This window comes from Aedes aegypti, chromosome 3 (genome assembly GCF_002204515.2).
Source record: "Aedes aegypti strain LVP_AGWG chromosome 3, AaegL5.0 Primary Assembly, whole genome shotgun sequence".
In the NCBI taxonomy this organism is placed as follows: Eukaryota; Metazoa; Arthropoda; class Insecta; order Diptera; family Culicidae; genus Aedes; species Aedes aegypti.
Window position 1 is genome coordinate 290,738,489 of NC_035109.1, and position 14,572 is coordinate 290,753,060.

General features: G+C 37.8%; 1 protein-coding gene across 4 annotated transcripts in view; it reads left to right on the forward strand.

Moving 5' to 3' along the window:
• Nucleotides 1–14,572, forward strand: part of LOC5575273 (eukaryotic peptide chain release factor subunit 1) — a 61,846-nt gene that overhangs the window by 27,765 nt on the left and 19,509 nt on the right. For all 4 annotated transcript variants that reach the window (XR_002501950.1, XM_021852196.1, XM_001661829.2 and 1 more), the window contains exons 3-4: nt 5,477–5,876; nt 5,938–6,183. Coding sequence is in view for 3 of the 4 variants with exons in the window: in XM_021852196.1 (XP_021707888.1) it covers nt 5,477–5,876; nt 5,938–6,183 (646 nt within the window). In the remaining variant the exon portion in view is untranslated. The remainder of the gene's footprint in view (nt 1–5,476; nt 5,877–5,937; nt 6,184–14,572) is intronic.

Genomic DNA, 14,572 nt, shown 5'->3' on the forward strand with positions numbered 1-14,572 from the left:
AAATTATTTTCAAGATCCTCAGTTACCAGCCATGTATTTAATGTTTCTTCCAAAGATTCATACAGGAATATACTTACAGAAACATCCACAATTTACTTATTTTACAGTGGAATCATTCCAGAAAATCTTAAAAGACTTTTTGGAGACAACTTTTTACGTCTTTTTTCAGTAATTCTTTCAGCTTCCATATAAAAGAACCTTTCACTTTTTTAAAGGATGTTTTTTAATTCTTTTTTGGATTCTCCCTAGAATTGTTCCATGAATTCCTCCAGGGAGTATTCCAATACATCTGAAGGAACTCTTTCATTAAATCCATTCAATATATTCGACTATGAATTCGTCATGAAGTTTCCCTGGGAAATTCCTCCAAAGATTTCTCTAAGAATTTCATCCAGGAATTACTCTTGCAGCTCTTCCAGACATTTCTCGAGTTATTTCTCAAGTCAATTCTCCATTCTACTGACATTTTTCTTCGGTTTCACATCAGAAAATTCTGTAGCAATTATTACGTAATTCCTTCGACTATCCTCACAAACATATCTCCCAAGAATTCTCCCCAAAAAAAAGAATGTCTCACAATACTGGACCCTAGAAGATTGTAATAATTTTAAGAAGCGTTTGTATTGACAGATTCAAGTTTTGGTAATTTAGTGAGTACAACAGGTGTTCTAGTTCATCCAAAAACTTCCTGGAATATATATCTGCAATGTACTGGCATATTTAGCGATCCTTTGATGTTTTTTTTTTTGATATGGTACAGGCCCTTATCTATTCATAGTAGTAAAATGAGTATGTTTATAATTTGTGCCTATGTCCTAGGTCCTCCAAGGACTCCATGGAATATAGGCCTTGAGATCTACGACCGTAATAAGAGATTAGAGGTTAGTTTTCAAATACTCCATAGGCCCCTAACCATTCATGTGAGTAAATGGTGTATTGTAATAATTTGTGCGGATGTCCTAGGTCCTCCAAGGACTCCATTGAATGTAGGCCTTGGGATCTACGACTGTAATAAGAGTTTAGAGGTTAGTTTTAAAATACTCCACAGACCCCTAACCATTCATGTGAATAAACGGTGTATTGTAATAATTTGTGCGGATGTCCTAGGTCCTCCAAGGACTCCATTGAATATGGGCCTTGGGGTCTACGACCGTAATAAGAGGTTAGAGGTTAGTTTTAAAATACTCCACAGACCCCTAACCATTCATGTGAATAAACGGTGTATTGTAATGATTTGTGCGGATGTCCTACATGTCCTGGATCTACAAGTGTAACCAATTATCAATAGATGCTTTTTTGATATGGCACCGGCCCCTCTCTATATGTAGCAGTAAAATGAGTAGTGTTATAATTTGTACCGATATCCTAGATCCTCCAGAGACTTCATTGAATAAAGGCCTTTGAATCTACAAACATGATCAATGGTCTATAGGTAGTTTTTTTAATATGGCACAGTCTCTTAACCATTCATTTAAGTCAACGGAATATTTATTGATTTATACGGATGTTTTTGGTGCTCCAAGGACTCCATTCAATAAAAGACTTTGGATCTACGGGCAAAATAAGTGATTAGAAGATAGTTTTCAAACACTCCAAAGGCCCCTTACTAAACGTAAACGGTGTATTGTATGAATTTGTGCGGATGTCCTTGGTCCTCTAAGATCTCTATCGAATATGGGCATTAGGATATACAAGCGTAACCAATCATCAATAGTAGTTCTTCAATATTACAAAGGCCTCTTACTGTCCATATTAGCAAACGAAGTGTTGTATCGAGTTGTGTCGATGTTTTTGTACTTTAAAGGACTCCACGATATATAGGCCTGAGTATCTACAAACTTAAGTTGTAGTACATTGATGATACTTATATAGAGCATAAAATCTAAACTCTTAAGTCTAAGTAGCCCGTCATTCGTTTTGGTAGCCATGTTGATTTTGCAGATTGCAATTTCAAAGTGATAAAACTCAGTCATCTTAAGGTGAAGATGAATCGAAGCCAAACTTCAAATTTTCAAGAGCACGGATCTGGAGAACGAAACATCCGTTTATGCTGAAAACATAGTCGATTGGTCACTAGCTGGTGGTGACTAATCGATTAGGTTTTCAGCTCAAACGGATGTTTGGTTCTCCAGATCCGTGCTCTTGAAAATTTGAACTTTGGCTTCGATTCATCTTCACCTTAAGTAAGATTGATTCATAAAAGTATCATTCCTTACGTTTACATACAGAATGTATGCTGATACATTTTCAGCAATGTCAGTGCAAAACCTAGCGATTTTCTTCAATTCGCAATCGTGAGACGGATTGGCCACAATCATCGATGTCCAGTACAAATTTCAATGACGGCCTAATTCGCCTTAATATAAGCAAATGGATCAGAGCAAAATGGAAAATAGTGTAGGACATTGAATTTCGCCATACCCTCATCGTGGCCGTTCCGAAAATACCCATATTTTCAAACCAGGGGTCGCCATCTTGGATTCCAAAATGGCGTCGGACATCGATTTTCGTCATCCCCTCGTCGTGGCCGTTCCAAAAATACCCATTATACATGAGTTTCCAACGATTTTTTTAAACCAGGGGTCGCCATCTTGGATTCCAAAATGGCGTCGGACATCGATTTTCGTCATCCCCTCATCGTGCCCATTCCGAAAATACCCATATTGTATGGGTTTCCAACGATTTTCCCCAACCGGAGGTCAATAGTTTCCTACAGAATTGTCAAAACTCAATTTACGCACTGCGTAAAAAAGTGACTTAAATTGAGGTACCGTCGTGCGGGGTGACATTGGTCCATAAGGGTGACTTTGGGCCAATATTTTTGCAGCGAGCTAATGCCAGAACAATGAAAACAATGTGACAATGCTTTAACAGTACGTTAAAACTAGTCAATGGATGGTCAATGGATTAGTTTTTTGGTTTTCCTACTACAGTCGCCTCTCCATAACTCGATATTCAAGGGACCATCGACTTATAGAATTATCGAGTTATAGAACATACCGATAACAAAAATTTTAAAATCAAAGGCTCAAATTTCTATATTTCCTATACTTTTATGATCACTTCTGCAAGCAGACAATATCATTTCGTTGATAGTATTTTGAAAAAATATCTTTGGACACTTTTGTCAAAATATTCGAAAAATCCCTTATTTTTACTAAATTTTATTTTTTTTATTTTTATGATTTTAACCTTTAACTACAACTTGCAATTCCTTTATTCACTGCCAAACCAGAAATGGTCCATGTCTCCCTGTATAAAAATGGGGTTTTAGATAGATATTGAGTTATGGAGGGAAATTTTCCTTCCACGTGGCATCGACTAGTGGAGACATCGAGTTATAGAAACATCGACTTATGGAGAGCATGATGTATGGGAATTTGAAGGGACCGCAAAATCCATCGAGTTATAGAATATATCGAGTTATAGAACATCGAGTTGTGGAGAGTCGACTGTAGTTATGAGATGCATCGGAAGAGGCGGTCAAAGTCACCCCCTAGGCCCAATGTCACCCCGCACGGCGGTAGCGTAAAAAAAGACTTCGTAAATTGAGGTTTTAGTGTACTAATAATCAAATCTTCAGGCCTTTTCTGATCCATTCAAAACCGTGCGTCAATTGGATCTGTTACCTAGTGGAGAAGTTGAATTAGATCACATTTAGTACTCCGTGTGACGCATTCTAATAGAACTCATAGGTTCTACGTCCTTCATTTTGCTATGTTTTATGCAAAAGTGTAGAATAGACACACCAATAAGGATGCAAAAGCTGTAAGCATGGACAATGTGTAAAAAAAATGATGAATAATGCCTTTGAGCCCTTAGCCGGGGCCACTTCTACCAACCCTGTTCGAGTGTTCGTCGAAGTTCTGCTTCCACCTTTCGAACATCACGCGTTTGTCTAACATGACTTTCACATCCTTATCTCTAAAAATTAGAGTCAAAACTTCAAGTGTTTTTTGCAGGATATGTTAAACAAATATGTTGGTCTGATGTTGGTATGATGAAAATGACCGATCAAAATCATGGAAAGAAATGTTAAACATAAGACCGGAAAGTATTCTTCTTTCACTGCAAAAGTATAGGTACTTTATGAAAATGCAAATCATTTGCTTTATCAAGATAAAATTGGAAAATTGATTTACTTAGAGGGTAATATGTTGCATTTTTTCATGAGAGAAACACTGCTCAAGATTGCTCACGGATGTGGGTGGATCAGATAGGTACAATGTGTGTGACGCATTCGGTAGATTTCATTTCCTTTGTCGTTATAAATAGACTAATTTAAAGGAGGAAGTCATTTTCCTTCGTTGTTACGCTGTCTGGGAAGCAGCGATTGCCAAAGCTTCTCGTCTGGAAGCTTATTTTTCGTGTGCTGTTGGAAAAAAAAAACACAACTGGAATTGGGATCTAATATCGGTTGAAAACATATATTTGCAAAATGTAACGATAATACAACTGACGAAGTCAATTTGATCCACACTAATCCTCAACTATGCTAGTGCGGTTCGTTCCAATATAAAGTAGAAAGTACGCATGGATTCCACAGCATTATGATGATTCATAAGATTGAACGCATGGTTATAATCATATGTAAGACGACGTCATCAAAGTGGATCTCGCCACGTAACAGCTGACAACAAAGGTTGTATCGAAACAGCAAAACATATTACAGCAGCATGATAAAAGCGGTTTCACGCAAAATACCGCTAGTTGATGATGCTCTCTCTAGATACCTACCTTTGAAAAAAAAAGAAGTGCGAACAAATGTTTGGATCACACCGGTGTTGCCTAGTTCAGAACAAAAGTTTTATTATTCGCACGTAGAAGTGTTGCTTTCGTAGTGCTATTGCAATATAATGTGATCCAATTAGCGCAGGAAACCAACACCTATGATCTGTTTCTAGAGGAATAACTGACGTTTTGAAGTGGAATAATAAAAAAAAGATCAATTTGACGACATTTGTTCCAATATTTCAAGATTGGATATTCTATGTAATTCATTAGTGCTGAATCTTCTGTAGAGCCTTCTTCCTGGTGCTACAATAGCTAGTCCATATTGGCACAGCATACAACATGGCTGGCCTGAAAATATGTTTGAAGATCATAAACTTTGGAGAGAATCCGTGGAAAATAAGACTGGACGAATAGAAGAAGAAATTCTAGGAATATATGTAGAAATTTGCCAAGAAATTTCCGGAAAAATACTGTAAAATTGTTCAAAGAAATCCCTGGAACAATTATGGAGCCATTCTAATGATCTTGAAGAATTTTGTAGGGAAATAGGAAATACTGGTTTCCTAAATTCTTGAATAAATGGTCGATAGCTAGAAGCTTCGGCAGGCTTTTTGTCCGATTTCAATATTGTTACAACCTTTGCTTTTATCCATTTGTCATATTGATAACATTTAAGTACCAATATTCTCATCGAAGACAAGCTTTTCTAACCATCTGCATCTTCACCCTTCTACCTTTTCAGCAATGGCACGAGCATGATCTCGCTGATCATCCCACCGAAGGATCAGATCAGCCGAGTAAGCAAGATGTTGGCCGACGAGTTCGGTACCGCTTCCAACATCAAATCCCGCGTCAACCGACTCTCCGTACTGGGTGCCATTACCTCGGTCCAGCACCGGCTCAAACTATACACCAAAGTGCCTCCGAATGGACTCGTGATCTACTGCGGTACGATCGTCACCGAAGAGGGCAAGGAAAAGAAGGTCAACATTGACTTTGAACCGTTCAAACCGATCAATACCTCTTTATACTTATGCGATAATAAGTTTCACACCGAAGCACTGACGGCTCTGCTGGCGGACGACAATAAGTTTGGTTTCATCGTGATGGACGGTAACGGTGCACTGTTCGGAACGCTCCAGGTAAGTTCCTTCCGCTTGGATATTGTTCTTTTTAATGAACCATTTTTTCTCACACACACAGGGTAACACCCGCGAAGTGCTGCACAAATTCACTGTCGACCTGCCGAAGAAGCACGGCCGTGGTGGTCAGTCCGCGCTGCGTTTCGCCCGTCTCCGTATGGAAAAGCGTCACAATTACGTCCGAAAGGTAGCAGAGGTGGCCACCCAGCTGTTCATCACCAACGACAAGCCAAACATTGCCGGACTGATCCTGGCCGGTAGTGCCGATTTCAAAACGGAACTCAGCCAGTCAGATATGTTCGATCCGGTGAGTACAAATTTACTAAGTATCTGGTACGGCGAATCGGTTTGTGGCGGATCAGTCGCCAACTGTTAATTGATTGCTAACGCTTATGATGATTTGCTTTAACGTTTCTTTGTGAATCGTGGTGCAAACAATGGAACAAAATCGCTTGTCAATGTGACACTTACAAAAAGAATTAAAAAGTAAAACTGAACGTAACTTACATGCTAGGATTTATCCAAATTTCTAGAAATTATTTCTGATACCGTAAAGTGCCCTAATTCAGCGCTTTGCCTAATTCCGCGCATTTCATACAAAATTATTTACATATGGAAATACACATCAATACTGCAGCAACTTTTAACGCCATTTGATGCTACTTTGATTTAGAATAAGTTTGAATCACAAATAAAAGCAAATAGAGCAATTTTTCGCGGCGTAAAAAAATAATCAGTGGAGGCCCGTCTGAGTAGACGCCATTTTTTCAATTTCCTTAGCGTCCGTGCTAAGACTGTAGGACACAAACAAACGTGATTTCTATATTGAAAATGTTTTGTTATGTATGCAATATTCTATGAAACTACTTGCTACAGATGTGTTTCATGATGCTTCTATGAAATCTTATCAAATATTAGCATAATTATTGAGATTTATCCCAAAAAGTATTGCGCGGCATTAGGGCACGTCATTTTTCATAAGTCCCTAATTCCGCGCACTGCTATTTACAGAACAACAAACAAGTAAAACATGCTATATTGGTCTTCACAGCTGAATATTTATCTGAGAAAGTATTTTAATGCATAAATACGTTTCGCAAACAACCGGAATATCGGGAAAGCCCACTTACAGGGAAACTAGCGGCCGTTCAGAAACCACGTGGTCATTCATGGTGGGAGGAAAAGTTTGTCCAAAATCAAGGTCCATAAACATTTGTTATTGTATGAACAGTGCAGAATACGAATATACAGACTTAAATTATATTACAGGAATCCGTGAAATTCAACGTAATCCCAACAGCTGAAAATTTCGGTGAAATAAATTAACGGAGTACGGTAATTTTTTACAGTTTTCGGTAAAATTTCACCGCAATCCGTTGAATTTCGACGGAATTACGGTGTTTTATTTTACCGAACTGATCAGCTGTTGAGATTACGGTGAAATTCACGGATTACGGTAAAATAATTTAAGTGTGTAGAGGTAGTCGGGGCGATTTCGCCAAACTGCATATTTTTTTGAAATTTCTTCTGGAATAACATGCAACCCCAAAGCTGACAAGGAAAAGGAAAAAATATCAACGTCTCCGCAGTCGCGAAACGTCCAAATGCTGAAAAATTGAAAAGTATTGTATTCAAAATAAACTGTTATAAAAACCTCAGTGTTCGGAGCAGTTTTTCCAATGCTGCTGATAAATCTAAACAAAAGACTATAGTTATTTCAAATGTCTGCAATTTTTTCTGGCATAAAATTTCACTTCAAAGGCTTTTTATGTTTCGGTGTGATGCAATCGCAATTGCATATTTGCTGGGATGTTCATGTGAGGGTTTGCGAATGATTGATACAAACACAGAGGAATAAGTAAAAAAGCAATGACAGAATAAGAAGATCGTCTTCGCGAGTCTCGTCTCAGGAAAAGACTATAATAAATGTTTATCCTTATTTCACGTGATAGTCAAAAAATTATAAAAAAGTCTACGTTACGGCTCATACAAAACTTTACTTTTGTTTTCATACAAAAAGTGTTGTGGAGGGGGGTAGGGGGTTGAAAATGTTCAATTTCAGCGTTACGTAATGAATGGATGCTGCCTTATACAAAATTAATGTTAATTTGATTGTTTTGCAAGTGCGCGGAATTAGGCATTCTTCTGCGCGGAATATGGAAAAGCGTTAAAAAAATGCGCGGAATTAAGCAATTTCAACGAGTGACTTACTTACTTATGGGTCATGGGCACCCATTCTGGTGCATAGGGCCGACGTGAAAGATTTCCATCCTGGGCGATTTCCAGCTATCGCCTTGACCTGCGGCCAGATCAAATTGCCGTCGACTTCTTTTATTTCTTTGTTGAGGCTGCGCCGCCATGATCCTCTGGGTCTGCCTCTGCTGCGATGTCCTGTTGGATTCCATTCCAGCGCTTGTTTGCAGATTTCGTTTCCGCCCCGACGTAGAGTGTGGCCGACCCACCCCCACTTTCGTTGTCGAATTTCGGTTTCTATCGGTTGCTGGTGGCACCGACGATGGAGGTCAGCATTAGAAATCCAGTTGTGTGGCCACCATGCCCGAATTATATACCGCAGGCATCTGTTGATGAACACCTGCAGCCGTTGAGTGTTCTCCGCTGATACACACCACGTTTCACTGGCGTATAACAGCACAGATTTGACATTGGAATTGAATATTCGAATTTTGGTGCGTTGACTAATCTGACTGTTCTTCCAAATATTTCTTAAGCTCGCAAAAGCAGCCCTCGCCTTCTTGATCCGTGCACCTATGTCGATCTTGGTACCGCCGTCAGACTCCAGTTGGCTACCAAGATATTGGAAGTTTTCGACGTTCTCCACTGTTTGCCCGGCTACTGTAAAGCTGGAAGGGCCGGCCGTGTTTACATCCAACGATTTGGTCTTGTTGACATTGATGTTGAGACCTGCCGCTGAGGAGCGTTCGGCAAGATCGTCTAGCTTACTCTGCATATCAGAGCGCCGTTGAGCTAGTATAGCAATATCATCAGCCAAATCGAGATCATTTAAGTGCTCCATAGTAATAGGCTGCCACAGCAGCCCACGGTTTTGTTCACGGTCAATGGCGCCTATCAGGATCTCGTCAATTACGATGAGGAACAGTAGTGGTGATAGTATACATCCTTGCCTCACTCCAGCTACAACCCGGATGGGTTCAGACAAGACCCCGTTGTGCAATACTCTGCACGTAAAGGCCTCGTACTGCGCTTCGATGAGGCCGATGATTTTCTCAGAAACACCCTTGCGTCTCAGGGCACCCCACATATTTTCGTGATTGAGTCGGTCAACGAGTGAACTATTTCAAAAAAATCACAATTGTAACGTGTGAATACAGTCTAGTTTATATTTTTGCCATAATCTAAAACAGATTTGCTAGCGATCCACCCATAAAGCCTTTTTGTTGATGCAATACTAATTTTTAATTAAGCATTTGAAATGTTTTATTCGTTAACTGCGCTGAATTACGGCACTTTACGGTATTTCTTCAGGAATGCTTTTGTTTATTCTTGACAAAAATTCTTCCAAAAATTACCCCAGGAATTTTACTAGATAATCAGCAGTTTCTAATATTTTTAGGAACTTTCCCCAAATTTCTATAGAAAATCCTCCAGGGATTCTCCCAGGAATTGTTCTTAGAAATGTTCCTAAGGAGAAGTGTTTTTCAAGTAATCATTTTAGGAATTCCACTGTGGCGATTCCCTAACCTCAAATCTACCTGTTCCACGATTACAAATTCTGGATTTTCAGCAACAAATTAGCATCTAACAAATAGAGCTTTGTTAGAAAGGAGGATTACAACCATTTACTTTGTGTTTTATAAACTAAATTTGTCGAATTATCTGTTTTTAGATTCGTAGCACAGGTAAAAAGTGAGGTTACGAGTCGCCTCTGGAATTTCAGATGTTCTTTGAAAAATTCCTACTGAATTACCCCTCTAACGTCAGGATCTTTTCTGCAAGAGTAAAAAGGCCAAACTTATTTTTTGGAAACGGTCAAAGCAAAGACAAAGTCTATGTGGATCAATAGCAGAGCTTGTAGCATGTAACTTGGTCACTATTTTTGATCTGGTCACTAAAAAGCCACTATTAGTAACAAGTTATAATTTTCAGGATCTGATTTTAAATGAATAATAATTTGAAATAGCTTTCCATCTGCAAGCAAGATTTTCATCATTCCAAAGACAAATTGCATTTTCTGCCCGAAATATTCGAAAAAAGATTGGCTGGAACCAGTGACGCATTTTTGAAAAACTTGCTAAACTTTTAGAAGGATCTGCGACCTACCTTTTCAGTAATCTTAACAAAACTAAACTCTTTCAGAAGCTTGTAGCTGTTTTGTATTTTGAAGTTAAATGAATACCGTGATGCTACCATATGTCGCGCACGCTCCTAATTCCGCACACTGTTGTTTATATTTATTGATACATATTGGACTACCATCAGTGCACCAGATTCCGCTCATTTAAAGGAAATTATGTGTTCAAATGTTTATTATAAAATAACTATTGTGTCAATCAATACTATTTTTATGTCACAATGTAGGTCCAAGTATAGGTAATCAGCGGTAAATAAAAAAAAATTTGAAAAACTTTTGTAAAAAATTATTTAATTGCATTTGTTACTGCATCTAAGTGTTCCTATTTCCGCTCACGGTAAACAGATTTTATGACGAACTTACTAAAAAATGCATTATTTCGAATTTTGTTATTTAACCTGATATTTTTTATTGTCAAACCATAGCTACTACTGCAATAAAGAAGGCTGTATACTAAAATCGACAGTTCCTTAAACTTGTGTTTAATTTTTTGCATGAGCGGTTATTGGAACACACAAAAATACCTAGTGATAACCGCTCACGACTTTGATCACTATTTTTCCTTATGAAAAAGCGTTTTTATGAAAAGTGCTTGAAAAACAATGTTGCAAAAAGTCTATTTTTTCGAAACAAGTTTGATATTTTGAGTTTTTTTCAATAGTAATTTAATTGTTCATCAATAGTAGATTGATTTTTTATCAATAGTTTTACTACTGAAACAGTTGACTATTAGATTCCCTCCCCTTGGTTATGCGACCTTGCCGCGATGGGAGGGCATAATCCATTAGCCCATATGATGGAAACCAAAGGCGTAACCTGTAGTGGTGGTATCACATTTTGGCATTTTTTGCTTAAAGCCGCGTCATAATTCATTTGGCATAGACGCAATAATATCTCGGATGTGATCCAACGGTCATTCTGCGTCATTGATAGAATTGATGCCCATTTCAAATAATTAATCTATTCGACGTGGACATTAATACTATTGGTGACGTTCAGTTTGCCTTTTCCTAACCAGAATGATCCGTAGCCACCTTAGTATTAGCTAGCTAGATACATCGTTATCATATACGACGTAGGGAATACTTAGGAACTCTTAGGAAAATGACTAGTAGATTCACTGAGTAGAAATAAGTGGCGACAATCTTATTTTAATATGGTTTTTACATTGCCATAATAAGAAATACCTCTTTTGTAACAGCGGTATAAATAATCTAATTCCAGCTTCATTTTCGCAAAATTTACAAGTAGAAAGTAGGCGTTGTGAAGCATTGCATTTGCCACCGAAAAGTGAATCTTGTAGGAGACTGTAATAGAAGCCTAAGGTAACTTTACTCTTCAATATTCACTATAAAAATGGCTATGGAAAGTAAGACGCTGAGATCGATCATTAGGGTACACTTGCTAGTTTTGAAAAATTGTTGAACAGACAAGGAAAGCGACTTTTTTCTTTAAGGATATATGAACGTAATGACCAATACATATTTTTAACAACAAAAAATGAAATTAACTAGAACTACTACTAAACAGCCTAATTTTGTTAAGACTTGACGACACTTGACATTTAAGACTCTAATCTTACGTAAAAGACAATAGTAATCAGAATAGCACTTGAATGATAAATTATTCAAAACCATTTCGACTAGACAGTATTAGTAATGCACTACTATTTCAAACAAATTCTAATGGAGCTGCTGATTTTCATATTGCTTCCTTTTCTCAGAAGCAAGGGCATATGGGTACTTTTCAAAAACTATCACGTCACAATACTAATAAAAAACAGTGTTCATGTGGGCGCCATTGCCTAGTCCGTCTGAGTATTGGTCCTGGTAGAGGGAAAACTTGGCAAAAGCCAGACCGAGGGTTCAGCCTTGACAAGTTGAGCTGTCAGGCAGCTCCAATTGAATACCATACAAAAAAAAAACAAAAAAAAAAAAATGAAACAGTTGACTATTAGATTAGTCTGATCAGTGAGGAATCATATTCTAGTAACTATTCGTTAATAATCAGTGGAGTTTTGCAGCTACCATGGGAAAGAAATCGTTAAAGTTATAATATACCAAGGATCATTGTTAACAATTTCGATTGAATCTTAAACTCATATTTCAGCAAGGTGATTCACTCCGTTAGTTTTTAATGGATCATTGAAGGTAATTCTCAGAATTCTCAGAATCAAATTGTTACAAAATTTGGGCAAGGCATCCACATTATCCTGGGTGGATTTCTGACAGATTTTTTGGCAGGGTGCATACCAAATCATGGACAAATATCTCACAGATTCCACGGTAAAGGATTCTAGAATGGAGATTCTGATAGTATCATAGTGCAAAAAAAAAATCTCACATAACCTCCTAGGCAGTATTTTTAAATAAGGATTCTTATTACATCTTTGGCATGATTCTAATATAAAATTAGCAGAATTTTTAACGATTCCTGATCTGAATTCTGACATACTGTTGAACATAACTTCTTCGCAATCCTATAATTCGATCGTTATAGGATACCCAGTGCGATTTTGAATCTTCAATAAGATGTTCAGAAACAATTATCTCGCTTTTTTTCTAGAGGAATTGTTTTTTCTTATTCGTTTAAAAAGTGTTGGAAATGTTTTGGACCGCCATGCAATATTTTTTCTGAGATATGGGCCGCGAATCAAAAAGATTGGGGAGATTTGTTTTAAAATATTTTACAGGAATCCTTCCAGGAAAACAACAAAAAAACTGAACACGATTTAAAAAAAAATCTTCAGAAGTCCTACTACGATTCGTCGTGGTATTCCTACATTGGTTGTCTAGTAAGTTTTCTAATCATTTTCAAAAATTACCGGAATGTATTAGTCGAGTCTAGTACACGACAGTTACAGTTAAGGTCGAAATACGCGTATCTGTCAAAGGATACAAACTCTAGTGGAATTCAATGGTATAGTATTGTGTATTTCTTTCACTACTGGATTGCGAAGTGTGGCCTCATAAGTGCGGAAGTGTGAATAAAAGTGCTGGATTGCATTGAATCCTGTTGGTGTCTTCAGAGCACTTATTCTTTGATTTACGAAGGATAAATCCCCCGAAGACAGCTAGGGTAAAAGCACCGGTTTTGACCAGCCTAAGAGAAAATGTCAATAAAAATTAAATGGGAAGCCGTATTTATACTACAAATATGTCAAAAGCAAGCTTTCAATCCATAATATGTGTTTAAAATATCAAAACTGAGCTAAAGCCATTTTTTGCTTTGAAAATCCCGTTGGTCAATATAGGCCAACGGAACCAGTTTCGGCCAGAGATTTATCTTCGGTTCCTAAATTGGCCAATCGCATTGATATCTCATGAGAGTGGCCAAATTAGGAGTGCCCTGGCCAAATTAGGTGTATGGAAGTCAAAATTATAAGGAAAATTAATTGTTTTTCTTATGTTTTGAGTCAATTTGGACGAGTAAATGAATGTAGCTCTATCATATGAATGTGACTTACTGAACACAAAAGGTTCCATACTGTTTGGTTATTTAAAACAGTGTATAATCTACTATGGCTACAACTGGCGTATGGCCAAAAGCGGTGCTTCTACCCTACCCGATTTGATGCAATTGCGCAGTTTTATTAGCATTTCCGCACTTGTAAAAACTTCTGCGATAGTCCAGTGGTGAAAGAAATGCGCAATACTAAATTCGGTTTTATCTGCTTATAGGTATTCCACTAAACTGCACGAAGATTTATTATCGTGTATTTCGTGTTACACATTGCGTTCGAGAAATCGAAACACAAACATTTTTCCACACTGGCAACACTGATAAAATGGTTGTAATAAGACAAATACAGTCAGGTCTCCTATAAGACACATGGATGTGGAGCGTTTTAGGAGACCCAGGACTTATGGGATTTCATCAATTTGGGGGTGTTGTTAAATATCTTGTATGCATTATAGATTGATAGCACAGTACTGTCTTCGGCGAAGTTTCAATACTCATTACAATCTACCTTTAGAAGTTGAGAATTATCATTCTAGTTGAGAACTTGGCCGGTAGGTGCGCTATTTCGAACTATGTATATGAACTTAGATGAATGAGAATGTAACCTTTGTAACTGATCCTAATGATTTGCAAGGTAGGTGTCTTGAGAAGAGTTGTTCAATAGCTAAAGGGCTGACGTACCGTGGTCATTGAGCTACGGAATTCCGCCACCAGGTAGTGCTAGCCTGCATGAAACTTTTGTTTTGCGAATATCTCAGGATCCTGATCACTTGGAAGATGGAGTATTCGGCGAAGTTGTTCAGTAGCTCAAGGGCTATCATTATTCTAACTAAGAGATTTGAGATTTTGCCACAAGGCGGCGCTAGTGAGTATGAAACTTTAGTTTTGTGGCTATCTCAGAATC